Here is a 13,625-nt window from a genome sequence, read left to right on the forward strand (position 1 = left end):
ATGTTAAGAAGACTGGCCTAGGAAATCCAGACTTCGTTTTTATGAAGCAGGGACTCTAGCCATATGCATTATTTAATTTTCTCTGAATCAAGGAGGCCCTGCAATGTAAGTTTATCTTCTAGGGAGAGTGCAGAAAGTGATGGCAGCCATCACTATATCAGGAGCCTGAACTGATGGTGCTCACATTTAATGCCAGTAGGTTCAGCCATCGCTGTGAACATACCTGGAATCCTCAGAGTACCTCCAGTAGAGGCTAAAGGATAAACTAAAGGCTTCACCCGCCTTCACACCCATATTTGTGATGTTTTATCTACTACTTCAAATTCTCTTTGGAAAAAAGGAAAATAAAATAATAAAGAGACTGGAACCTATGAGCAGAAAGACAACCAAACCAAAAGACGAAGAGATTTTCTTCGCTAAAAGGCCCTTGTGCACGTTAAAGCGTTGTTACACGACCCGCTAAACACCTCCGACCTTCTTCGCAAACTCTCAACTCCTGTTATTTGGCATTTTGCTCTGCAAGCAACGCAAAGCTGTACACTGCGCAGGCGCGCGGGTCGGTGTGCCCTGGTGAGGATTCCGGCGCAGGCGCGCGGGGAGGGACGTGAGCAAGCTCGCGCGCGTGCTCCGCGGTTCACTTCCGGCCCACCCCTCCCCCTCCCCCGCGTAGCCACTTCCCCCTCTCCCTTCTCCTACCCAGTCTCTCCCCACCCTTGGCGTTCTCCGCCCCGCTCGCCTCGGTCCTTCCCCTCCCGCTCCATCCGGGTCGCTGACGGCTGTCTCTGGACTGGACAGTGGTGGCGGCTGCGTTTCTCTGAGGAACCCGGTAAAGTTTCACAGGAGCCGGGGACGGGAGCAGCGGAGCAGCGGCACCGACGCCGGAGGAGTCGTGGTGTTCGCCGCCACTGTTTGAAGGAGGAGGGTCCAGGAGCTGGAGACCTGCTCAGCTGCCGCGCTGCCTCGCTTTCTGGGGAGGCGCCGCCCCCGTCGCCCCGGGCTTCCCTTGCCTTGAGGAGCCGGGTGAGTCGTTGTCCCGGTGGGCTCGGGGGCGTGTGACGGCGTTGAGGGGGGCAGGCCGGGCTGGGCGGATACAGGCCGGGCTGGCGCAGGGTGCTTTCTCAGCGCTTCCTGGGGGTGGGGGGCGGGGGACGAGGGCAGTGGCGGGGCTCCCTGGCCTGGAGTCTGGCATGTCGCACCTCCCTGGGGAAGGGCCTCCCTCGGACTGAGGTGCCTAGCCTCGTCCGCTGGCCTCTGCGGCTTGCGGGCGGCCGCCGTAGTTGACTGGTCGGCCCGCGAGGTGGGGTGTGTGCAGACAGTTTCTCTCCCCGGCCCCCCTGAGCTGATCTGAGTGCGTGTTCAGGGAATGATGGGAATAAACTGCTTCTCATCCCCCTACCTGTTGCTGGCGAGGGAATGAATGCCTTTCCTATACTCCTTCTGACTGTTTAAAAAAAAAGGGATGATTAAACTTGGTGCGCTGAAATCGGGGATATTTTCCTCTCTCTCTTAAAAATAAAACGCAGGAACATAATGCAGAACTCTCGGGACCTACCGAGTTCTGATGCCCCAAAAGAATGAAATCACGCTTCTCTTAATGGATGGGTCATGGAATGGGACAGCTTCGGCACTTGCTAGCCAGAACGTAGGAAAGTTGGGGTTTGAAACCTCAGGTTCTGGGTAAGGAATGTAGGTGGCTACAACGGGAATAAGGCTGACTTCCTGTAATTGTGTTATTTAGTAACGCGATGTGTTGAAAAATCAGTGTAGGTTTAGCTAAAATGGGCTGTTTGTTATTTGTGTCTTTACAAGAGAAGAAATACTCAATGTACTGGAAAGTTCTACAGATTTCGCCACCGAACTATCAGTGTCCCAGCCCCCATTCCTATTCTTGAAAAATCGGCAGTGCTGAGGTTATTTGCAGTTTTTTTCCATCTTCAAATAATTGTCTGAGAGGTATAGATAGATAGAGATTGTCCAGGGGAAATATTTTTCAGTCACAGTTACCACTCGTAATAGAAAATGTGGAATTGTGGGGGAAAATGTTGATATTTAAGCCGCATATTTCCTTTTGAATTATAATTATGTACATTGATTTAGTTTTAAAATTAAATTAGTAGTGAGGTCGAAGTGTTACTATTTTGATTTGTAAAATATGATTTTTCGAGGTGATTGTCTTAAGATCGAGGCTTGACGAGAGAACCATAATTTTCCCTAGGGCCTATTAGTGTGAATAATTGGAAGAGTCTTTTAAATTGTGGGAAAATTTAAGTTTCCATTATTGGTTTTATTTCTATTACAGATAAGAACTTCAGTTTTCTGTTGATGTGGAGGTAGGTATTAGAAGGTTTAATTATGCTGTGACTTGAGGGAGGTTACGAGGTTTTATGTTTCTATAGTTGGCTAAATTTTTCCACTGTGTGTATACTTGATTTTTGGGGCAGTGGACAGATGTTTTATTTTTTGCTCCCATTCAAATTATTTAAAGCAAAAAGCAAAAAAAAAAAAAAAAAGATTAATTTTAGCAAAGTACTTAGAATTTCCATTAGATTAGTTTATCACAAGATGATAAAAAGTCAGAACTAGTTAATGTATTTTAAATTTTGCGAAGAATCATGGAGAGTGATATATTTTCCCTAAATGTTTCTATATGATATATTTAAAAAAATAACAACTGATTGGTTTTTGAAACTCGATACTTATGTAGCATATAATAAAATAGATTTTATTTACTATATAGTGATTACTGTAGCCTAGCACTTGAAAGAGCAGTTATATGTCATGTTTCCTTTGAAGTCATGTTAACTTTTTTCCTATCTCCTCAGACATAGGGATACCTCCAACTTTCCAGTGTTTCAGAAGGGAGTTTTTTATTGAAACTGGAAGACCAAAAGAATTACAGACATGTTGTGCTGGGGAAATGCATCTTTTGGACAGCTAGGTTTGGGTGGAATTGATGAAGAAATTGTACTAGAACCCAGAAAAAGTGACTTTTTTATAAATAAAAAGGTCCGAGACGTAGGATGTGGACTCAGACATACTGTATTTGTTCTGGATGATGGAACGGTGTACACTTGTGGATGTAATGATCTAGGACAGCTAGGTCATGAAAAATCCAGAAAGAAACCAGGTAAGCTGAAAATTTATTTTTAATAATATTTCAAACTAGGAGTTAAATAGATCCTTTACATTTGCATGCTTCTATGTACTTTAATTATTTTGTGTTTTTTTTTTTTTTCCACTACTACTGTTGTAAACCCTTACTGTGTGAAGCTTTGGTTTCGGAACATAATTATGGTGATGCACAACAATAGAGAAAACCAGCCTGCAGTGTATAGATCTTCTTTGGTACAGAGTATATAGGTATAGAGTATATAGTATGTAAGTTCTCTTTTAATAAGCACTGTTCAGCCACCTGGGGCAGATTTTAAATGCATAATTTACTCTGTTGTTTTTCATACATTAGAAAGAAAAAGAAAATTAAGATGAAAGCTTTTTACTTTCACTTACTTGTCTAAAATATATCCTAATTCTATTTTCCTCCCTATTGTAGTGTTTTAAATATGTAATTTTATTTGGCTTAGTTTGAAATATCTTTTATTCCCTAATCGTCTACTTTCAGGTAGCAGCACTAGCTATTAAAAGTTTTGTGATTATGAGATGTCCTGATTTTTGTAGTAGCCATACAAGCCAAATTTAAAATAATTTGTAGAGTAATGAGAATTTTGAGGAATTTGGTCACATTTCATGTAGTTTTCCTGGATATACATATTTTAAAATCACATATTTCCGCATGTGGAAATATCATTGTTATGTGAATTTTGCTTTTAATTATAACGAAAAGTTAATTCTTAAGGTGGTAAATTCAGATAAGACTGCAGCTGTACTGATTTACAGTTTCTTCTTTTAACTTTAACAATAATGGCACTTAAGTATTTTCTATGGCAGTTATTTTTCTTTATCACTTCATTGTTTAAGTGGTTTCTATTGTTAGTCTACTTTTGAGAGGTTAATATAGGTATAAAATATTAAGGTATTGAATTAAGCCATATTGTTCATCTTTCATATCGTCTCACCACCATGCCAAACCTCACTTTTTTAACTTGTAAATACTGTATAGTTTTCATCCTTTCTATGTTGTTAGGATCTTAATCTCTTTTCTTCTGCTTTAATTTGTAATTTAATTTTTTTGGATGAATGGTAGTGATGCTTAATACAATAGGTTTAATTATTGCAGAACTCAAGGTAAATGGTAGCTTTCTTGTACTCTACCTCACTAAGAGTATTTTATGGAATTGTGTCAGATTTTCATAATCTTAGGCATTGAGGTTATCATGTTGATAGACATCAATGATAATTTACTGATATGTATTTGTTATCACTGCTTCAGAGGCAGATGGATCCTTTACCTTCTTTGCTTAGCTTGGAATACTGCCTCAGGTTGAGATTTTCACGGTATTGAGGCTGTTCCTGTTCTTATACTTAACATGCCCCACAGAATAACTGCACATATCTCTGTATTGCTTTAGTAATTTCTGAGAGGCTACAGAGTGCATAGAGAGTACAAAGATAGCACACAGAAATTGCCAATATAGTTACTGAAATTTACTAAGGTTTAACATTTTTAAATGTTATTAAAGACCTGTTCTGTGTCCAGGACAATAGCATGATGATTATGGTGGCTAGAATAGCTTTTAACTCTATAGGTGAGATTCTGAGAAACCTAACTAGCCCTAAGAGCCTTCTTTGTGGTCATGTTGACATTGTGATGATTGCATTGTGACATTTATATCACCCTGTTCATTCATCCTGGAAGCATTATTTGGTAATATAAAGTTGGGAGGGTGGGTTTACCTAACTTATAATATCTCTTTAGTATTGGCCTTATTGTCCAGGGTACATCACAGTCTTTGGAATAGAAAAATGAAAGGCATGAATTTTCTCTTGGAAAAATTTAGAGCCTGGGTTGGGAGTTAGGCATACATGAATGAAATAACTGGAGAGAATTGAAATTTGACATGACATGATATGTACTTTGAGACTAGGAAATTGAAATGATGAGAAATGTCATTATGGGGTAGAATTAAAGAAAGAAAGAGAAAATGAAATCTTAAAGTTTAATGCAATCATTAATGACGTAAATAGCCAGAAAATAAATCTGGAGCTGGAATAGCTTAGTTTTGTAGGAGAGGATCCTGATCCTGAGAAAAAGTTTTTGTTACCAGAAGTCCAGGTTCAATGATATATGATGAAGTGTACCTTGGTTACAGAGGTAGGAGAAAGTAGAAATTTGAAAGGAGGTAGTTGCTCTGATAGGGACTTCAGAAAATCAGTTTTGATTTAAGGTGCTTGAGTGGAAAATTTTAATAATGTTTTTAACTAAAATTATTTCCCTTTGGAAAATTCCTTAATGATTTAAATGTACTCCTTCACCAACCCTTTTTTAAATTTGTGAGTTTGAGGATTAAATTAGAAGATAAGGAGTTGTTCTTATTTAATTGGTTTTAAAGTCTTCCGGTAATTGAGCGAATCTGCTTGAGTTTCTAGGACCGTGGGATAAACATAATTCACTTTACCAGAGCTTTAAATTTGTGTCAGGCAGAAAGCAAACAGAAAGGAGGGAGCTAAGAATTGTTTTCTTATACAGATTGCCTTTATAAGCATACTAAATATTCTGTAATAAGGAGTGAAAGAGAAAGAGGTGGCCTCATTCGTTAAGCATAAGCTATTCTTGAGAGTCGTGATAACCTACTGGAGAACTTGGCCTCACAGTGTAGTAAATAGATTTGACCTGTGGCCTATAGGGAGAGGTTTCCATTATGGACGTTTTAGGAACCATGTAGGAAAGTTTCACTGATTTCCTTTATTATTCCTTATTATTATTTCCAAGAGTGCAGATTATGTTCATCTCTGTTCTCTTGTTTATGTATACTCCTTGCTTTCACTACTAGCTCTTTCTGAATTATTTCTAGAGAAGCAAACATCTGTTTCACTTTCATGTATGTATTTTTTTTCATAAGAATTTTTTTTAAACTTTCCTTTTAGCTAGTGGCTCTCAGTTTTTTAATTCATAGCTAACAGGTAAATGTATTTAATCTTCAGTATGCTAGGGCAGTCCATCTAAATAAATTGTTAATTTCATTTTTGTACTTCCTTCCAAATTCACTTGTGAAGATTTTAAGATAACCTATAGAAAGTGTTCTTTTCTTAACAAGATAATTTACTCACTGTGTATCCAGTGATAGGTATAATTTGCTGACCATGGTCCTAAATATATGTTTTGCACATCTGTTTCCATTTGTTTCATGTTAGAAATAGTACTAAACTATTTTATGACCATAATTTGTAAATAATGTGAGATAGTTCTGTTAAAAATGACTGTTTCGATAGTTTTTTGTGGGTTACAAAGTTCTTTCAAATAGATGATCTCATTTAATCCTCACAACAGTCTTGTTTGGTAGCTAGGGCAGGTCTCATGGTCTGCATTTTACAGATGAAGAAACTGAAGTTAAAACAGATTGAGACTAACAGTCACAACAGGATAGCAAATGTTGAGACCACTCTAAATCTTGTGGTTTTACCTTTATCCCACAAAGTTTTTCCCCTGCCATATTTAGAAGGTGTAATATCTATTCACTTAGGAGGAAACTAGTTCAGTATTTTAATGTAATTCTCTGGGTTAAAAAAAAATCTCTTAAAAATTACTATTTTATAACTAAGGATATGCAATGAAGCTATTGTGTTTTATCCCCCCCCAATAAATTCATAGAGAAGCCATTTTAGGAACCATATAAGAAGATTGAGAGTTCTGTTTTCAAGATGTGATATTGTACCAACACAAACTAAAAATTCATATGTATATATATTCTTGAACCTCAGACTAACTTGATTAGCAAAGGCAGCAATAAAGTTTTGAGTAGTATGATAAAATTTATTGTAGCTTATTCTCGACTCTTCTACAGAAGATATAAAGATTATGAGCATTCACTCTTGTTTCCTGTATCCCAAAATGGCAATTTCTCCTATTGGGTCATTCCAATGAAAGCATTTTGTGCACATAGCAGTAATTACTTGCTTGCCTTTCTTGCATCTTCATTTTCTGACCTGCACTATCTGTTCGTAAAACATAAATCTACAAATGAACTGCTTATAATATAATTGAAATTTGAAAAGTAATGTAGGAAAATAAATGTATAAATATAGGAACTAAAATTATTCACTTAAGGGCAGATTAAAAACACCAAATTATCCCACAAATCCCCCATATTGAACCAAAGCATATAATGCCAAAGAAGCTCATGATGTTTCATAATTCCTAATTTTCACGATGCCTTCTAAGGAAGAGAAAGATGTGGATGATATGAAGACTTGAAAAAAGTAATTACTTGGGTCAGGAATGGAGGCTTGCTTTGGAGGCTTTACTTTGGGAAAGGTTAGTGCCCAAGAATCACAGTGTCAAGGGTAGGAAAAAAAATCATAATGCAAACAGATGACTACTGTTAGAGAGATGTATAATAATACTTTACTTTGTGTAGGACCCTACATCTGAGGAATTTCAAGAGCATTACACAATAACTCATGGTTCCTTTCAAAATGCTTGTGACACAGTTTGCAAGAATTATCCTCATCTTAGGGGATAAATTTACGGAGAAATGGCAGCACAGTTGGTAAGTAACTTGTCAAAACAGCAGGTGACTGGTGAACATCTATAAATCGAATCTGAAAATTTAAGTCTACCAGTCTCCTACCTTATTCACTAAATTGTGCTTATGTTTAGAATTATTTACAGTAATATCTTCTATTTCAAGCAGATCAAATACTAATGCACAGATTGTTTCTTTGCCATTCTAATTGATGGCCTATTGAAATAAATAATTATTTTACCAAGATGCTTGCATTGTGATACCACTTTGGTACTTAATTATAACTTTGTGTGGTATGAAGAATATTTAAACAAATAAACAAAAACTTACTGTGGTAACACCCAGTCTTCTCTCTTTCCTCTGTTATGTATCCTGTTCTATATCCTTTTGTTGTCTAATGGTATGCTGTGCTACTATCCAAGGTCCATAGTAACTGCCAGGCGTGATTGGTTTGGTGGCTAACATTGGAACTTGGATTAGTTATGTTGTCAGTCTGCCATGTATCTCTCTGTAGGATGCATTGGTTTGGTGAATGCTTTATAAAACCTTTAACGCACAGTGAAGACAGTAATTGCAGTAGATGCCTCGTCGGAGCAGTCTAACAGAGGCTTCTTTAAAGGAATTGGAACCAATGATTTTCTCTTTGTGTTCGGTATTTTGGTGTTTTGATCTGGTTGGAAGTAAGCCACGTACTTTCCTTGAAAGAACAGGAGTGTGGTAGGTTTTAGTTTCACAGTTTGAGCAGTTATTAAGGATTTTTGTTGCAGATGACAGCCGAGGTGGTCTAGTTTCCATCATCTCCTTAGTAAGTATTCTTAGGGTTCCATGTTCCCAAAATGTCATACAAATGTAGCACTGTTAAAGCTCATTTCTTAGCAACTTTTTAAAAACTGCTTTGAAGAAATGAGTCTCACTTCATAGCTGTTTAGTTTTCTTATTTCTTAGGCTTTATCAGGAACTTGGGATACATATTACAGAAAACCTAATAGAGGAAATGTATTCAGACATTGTTACAAGAGTTTCTTTGGGCTATGATTATGTTAGTGCGTAGAAAAGTGGGAAGCATTAATGAAGAAACCATATTAAAGAACCTATGGTTTATCTCCTTTCAGCCTCTATGGATTTTTTTTTTTTCATGTTGATGGAATTAAAAAGGCAGTAATTATTTTTATATCTTAATGAATTGGCATGCAAAAAAAACCTGTGCTGTGTAGAATTGTATTATTGGAGTTTCTTTTTTTAAAGGGAAATTTCTTATATTTTGGTAGCTCAGTCTTTAAACCATAATATTTTATTTACCTGGAATTACTCTTTTTTCTTCAGTTCTAGCATGGCAGAATTTTAGGTTAACTTTTCTTGGCCATAAAGAAAACATTCTAGAATCCTTTAGTAATGTGTTTTTTGCGTTACTTTAAAATAACCTAATTATTTCTTTATTAATATCCAAGTTTTAGTCTCATTTTATTCCTTTGCTAGGTGTCATCATAATCTGAAATAACACATTTTTAGTTTTTTATAGGTTTTTTCTAGTTATAAAAGTGTTACATATTCTTGGTGTAGAGAATTTGGGATATAGGAAAGTAAAAATCAAGCATAATGCCATCATACGTTGATAAGTACTATTGTCATTAGACATTTTTTCTATTCTCATATATGTTTCTGATTACAGACTGGAGTATGTTCTTGTATCTTAACTTTTTTTTTCAGTAATAATTAAATAATAGTTTAGTAAGTATTTCTCCCATATTTTTAAATATTGTTTAGGGATATTATTAATGATTTAACATTTCATTATTTAAATATACCAAAATTCGCTTAAGTGTTCTCCTATTTTTGGAATTTATTTCCAGATTTTTGTTATAAGTAAGCTGCTGTGAACGTATACATCAATTTAGTCTTTATTTGCATCTCTGTTTCTTTAGGGAAAAGAACATCTTTAATTTTAGCAAATCTAGAAGGACCAATAACGGAATTTATTTTTAAAATTTTAAGCACAGCTATACCTCACTTTATAAAGTTGATAAGCTTATAAGAAGATGTTTGTAAATGAAAGTTTTCCAAATGTATTCATTTGACAAGCTTTTGAATATAATGTGATGAGTGTCATTTAAAAATCTACAAGGAAAGATAAGTGCACAAATAAATAGAAATACATATAAAATGTGCTAAGTTTTATAAGATGCATAAACAGTACCGTGTGGTAATGAATAATGTAACTGTTTGGGATGGAGTAGGTTGTAGGTGAGTTTCTGTAGGGATAGCATATGGACTGGAAGGATATTTCAAGGAGGAAGGAATGAAGAGTGCTTTATAGGTAAAGCAGCTCAAATTGCAGTAGGCAGATTTGAGGCCTATTAAGGGAATAGTAGTCCAGTTAACTGAAATGTCTGAGAATAGTGAGCAGGGTTAGCCAGGTAAAATTTGAGGTCAGATTATAGAATTAATCTAATTAGGGAGCTTGAATTTAATTTGGTGGGGGTATATCCATTGATATTGTGTAATGGGAATTATCAAGTTTCTATATAGGAGGAGAGAGAATTCGGAGGTAAAGAAATTAGTCAGGCTGTAATTGTAGTCCTTTAAAACAAGAAGGAAGCAGGTGGATCAAGGAAAGATTAGAGAGGCAGAAAGAATGGACAGGCTTTGATAACCAGATGGAAGTGAACGATACGGGTGAAGGGAGGTGCCAGGTATGATTCTGAGTTGAATCAGTAATTAATAAAAATAGAGAATCGGGAAGAGGAGGAATGTTTATTTTTTTTGTTTCAGGAAGGGAGATAAAGAATTTGGTGAGGTGAGTTTGTTTTGAACTTGGTAACAATATTCATTGATCGGTAAGAAATTCAGTGCTGTAAGTGAGGAGAAAGATCAGGGCTAAAGGCATAAAATGTTTTATTTCCGGTTTTGCTTTATCTTCAGTTCAAATAGGCTAACATTCCAACTGTAAATTACTCCCTGGTTCCAGCCTATCAAGTAATTAATAATCCATTAACAGTACTTCATTTTGCACTTTTGGGAGACTGTTTAAAGTACCTGGCAATAGAACTTCTTTGTAAATTTAAGGTAGCCTTAGTGGTTGCCTGCTCTACTTCATCTGTTTTGTAAACTTGAATTTTTATGTGTAGGTAAAATTAAAACATTTATTTGCTAGGTGCCGTCTGATAGCCCACTCATTTGAATTTTATTAATAGGTTCATTTGCTTATTCTTGCTTAACTGACACAAACCTATTAGTTAATTATGTCTGACTTTATGACTTCCTTCCAGGTTTTACCTGAAACAAAGCTTTTGAAGTCACAAGATGCAATCACATAGAAGTTGCTTTTGATTCCACTAATAGCTGAAATAATTGTAATTATAAATTTTATATGTGCTGGCATGTAGGCAAGGGCTCCTAGGAAATGTGCCCTCTGAGATAATGTTGTTGTTTCTGTGAAAGCGAAATGGGAATAGGGAAGGAACGGGATAACACTGAAAGAAACCCTAAGGAGCAGGATTAGGAGCGTTTGAAAACTGTTGGAGGAAAGTTTAGCTGCTTTACCTGTAAGTTATTTGAAGTTTGTGATTTTTTTGTTAGTGTGGCATGATGCGAGTAAAGTAGATCTTAGATTGCTTCCCGCAATTGATCCCAAGTATTTATCAGTTAGCACAGTTATACTTTCTGATTTCTGATCCAGGTATTGCTCAGCTATAGATTTCATCACTAGACTTTCTAACAGGAATGAACCCCATGGACCTACACTTGTCTTCTGAAGAGTAATTAGGTAAAATCCTGACAGTTTGATATTACCTGTGCCTGAACACAGATCTGTTTCTGCACTCAGTTGGGGAGTTGAGTAAGCCTGTGAAACTGGGAATAAGGGGGAAAGGGAACTCTTAGAAGTTGATGTGAGAGTGTAAAGAGAGAAGAAAGATACAAACCTCATAATTGGAGAGAAACTTAATAATGAGAAATATTATTTATAATATATTATTTAGATACTAGAATGCTGATATTTAAAAATAATAATAGTAACCACCATTATGTGCCAGGCACTGTGTCAAATCTTTATTAATTATCCGCAAGTCTTTTTTTTTTTTTTGTAAGAAAGATCAGCCTTGTGCTAACATCTGCCAATCCTCCTCTTTTTTTGCTGAGGAAGACTGGCCCTGGGCTAACATCCGTGCCCATCTTCCTGCACTTTATATGGGACGCCGCCACAGCATGGCTTGCCAAGCGGTGTGTCGGTGCGCTCTTGGGATCCGAACTACTGAACCCCGGGCTGCCACAGCGGAGCACGTGTGCTTAACCCCTTGTGCCACCGGGCTGGCGCAATTATCCGCAAGTCTCAAAACAACCCTGCAAAGTACATGTTAGCTCAGTATTATAGGTGAGGGAAATACAACTTCAAGAGTTAAATACCTTGTCCAAAGTCAAAATTAAAATGTAGTGGAAACAAGAGCCAATTAGATGTCAACAATGGAAGAAAAGATACCATTTGTAATAGTAAGAAAAAGATAAAATACCCAGGAATAACCTAAGAAATGTGCAAGACCTATATGAAGAAGACTTGAAAGCACTTCTTAGGGTCACAAAAAACTTGAATAAATGGAAACCACATTTATGGATAGGAATACTCAACCTAGACGTAAACCTGTAAGTTATCTATAAAATCAGTCAATTTAATCTGATTCTAGTAAAAATGCCAAGTTTTTTTGCAGGGAGGTGGGGGGGAAACTAGACAAATGGATTCTTTAGTTCATATGGAAAAAATAATTAAAAGTAGCCAGGAAAATTATGATAAATAAGAGCAGAAATATATATAATAGATATTAACATTTTAATTTTAAAGCCTTAATAGTTAACTTAAAACTGTCTCACAAATAGAAATATTAAACCAGTAAAACAGAAGCTCAGACATAGACCCTTAAATCAATGGGGAAAATCACCTTAAATCAATGGGGAGGGCTGGCCCCATGGCTTAGCGGTTAAGTGCGCATGCTCCGCTACTGGCGGCCTGGGTTCGGATCCCGGGCACGCACCGACGCACTGCTTGTCCGGCCATGCTGAGGTGGCATCCCACATACAACAACTAGAAGGGTGTGCAGCTATGACATACAACTATCTACTGGGGCTTTGGGGAGAAAAAGGGAAAAAAAAAAAGGAGGAGGATTGGCAATATATGTTAGCTCAGGGCTGGTCTTCCTCAGCGAAAAGAGGAGGATTGGCATAGATGTTAGCTCAGGGGTGATCTTGCTCACAAAAAAAAGAAAAACCAATGGGGAAAAAATTCAAGTGGGGACTATTAAATAAATATCTTGAAATAAGTAGGAGCATCATGTAGGGAATGAAAAAGTTGGATTAATACCTCACTCCATGTATATATTCGGATAAATTCTAATATTTAATGAAATATTTAGATGTAAAGACTATAATAATAAAAGTGCTCAAAGAAAACATGGGCACATTTGTTTATTATTTTGGAGTGAGGAAAGCCTTTCTGACTGAATTGTGAAGAGGTATAGAAAAGATAAACTATATGAAAATAAAAATAATTTTGTGAGGTAGAAATCCCTGTAAACAAAGTTAAAAGACAAATGGGGAAATATTTATGACTCATATTATAATCAGAACTCTAATCTCCCAGATATAAAACATTCCTAGAGATTGATGAGATAAAGAGAAAACAGTCCAGTAGCAAAAAGGGCAAAGGATATGAACAGGTAGTTCACAGAGAAGGAAATACAAATAACTCTTAAACGAATGAATAATACTCTTCAACCTCATTCATATTAAAAGAAACTTAGAAGACTACATTGAGGGGCCATTTTTTCACATACCAAGTTAACAAAAATCCTTAAGTTTGATAATATAGTCTGTATGGTGAGGCTGTCACTAAACAAGTATTCATAGGTTATTAGTGTAAGTTGATAAACTCTCAAGAGACTATTTTGCCAGCATATGTCAGAATTACAAATGCACATACTGTTTCTCCAAGAGGTCCAA

At 36.6% G+C, this 13,625-nt stretch overlaps 1 protein-coding gene across 5 annotated transcripts in view; it reads left to right on the top strand.

Moving 5' to 3' along the window:
• The first annotated feature begins 942 nt into the window (after nucleotides 1-942).
• The window catches only part of HERC4 (HECT and RLD domain containing E3 ubiquitin protein ligase 4), a 151,092-nt gene continuing 138,409 nt past the window's right edge, over nucleotides 943-13,625 (top strand). For all 5 annotated transcript variants that reach the window (XM_058543346.1, XM_058543347.1, XM_058543348.1 and 2 more), the window contains exons 1-3: nucleotides 943-1,020; nucleotides 2,300-2,330; nucleotides 2,823-3,127. In XM_058543346.1, the coding sequence (XP_058399329.1) occupies nucleotides 2,902-3,127 (226 nt within the window). In that variant the 5' untranslated portion in view covers nucleotides 943-1,020; nucleotides 2,300-2,330; nucleotides 2,823-2,901. The remainder of the gene's footprint in view (nucleotides 1,021-2,299; nucleotides 2,331-2,822; nucleotides 3,128-13,625) is intronic.

Source organism: Diceros bicornis, chromosome 6 (genome assembly GCF_020826845.1).
Source record: "Diceros bicornis minor isolate mBicDic1 chromosome 6, mDicBic1.mat.cur, whole genome shotgun sequence".
Lineage (NCBI taxonomy): Eukaryota > Metazoa > Chordata > Mammalia > Perissodactyla > Rhinocerotidae > Diceros > Diceros bicornis.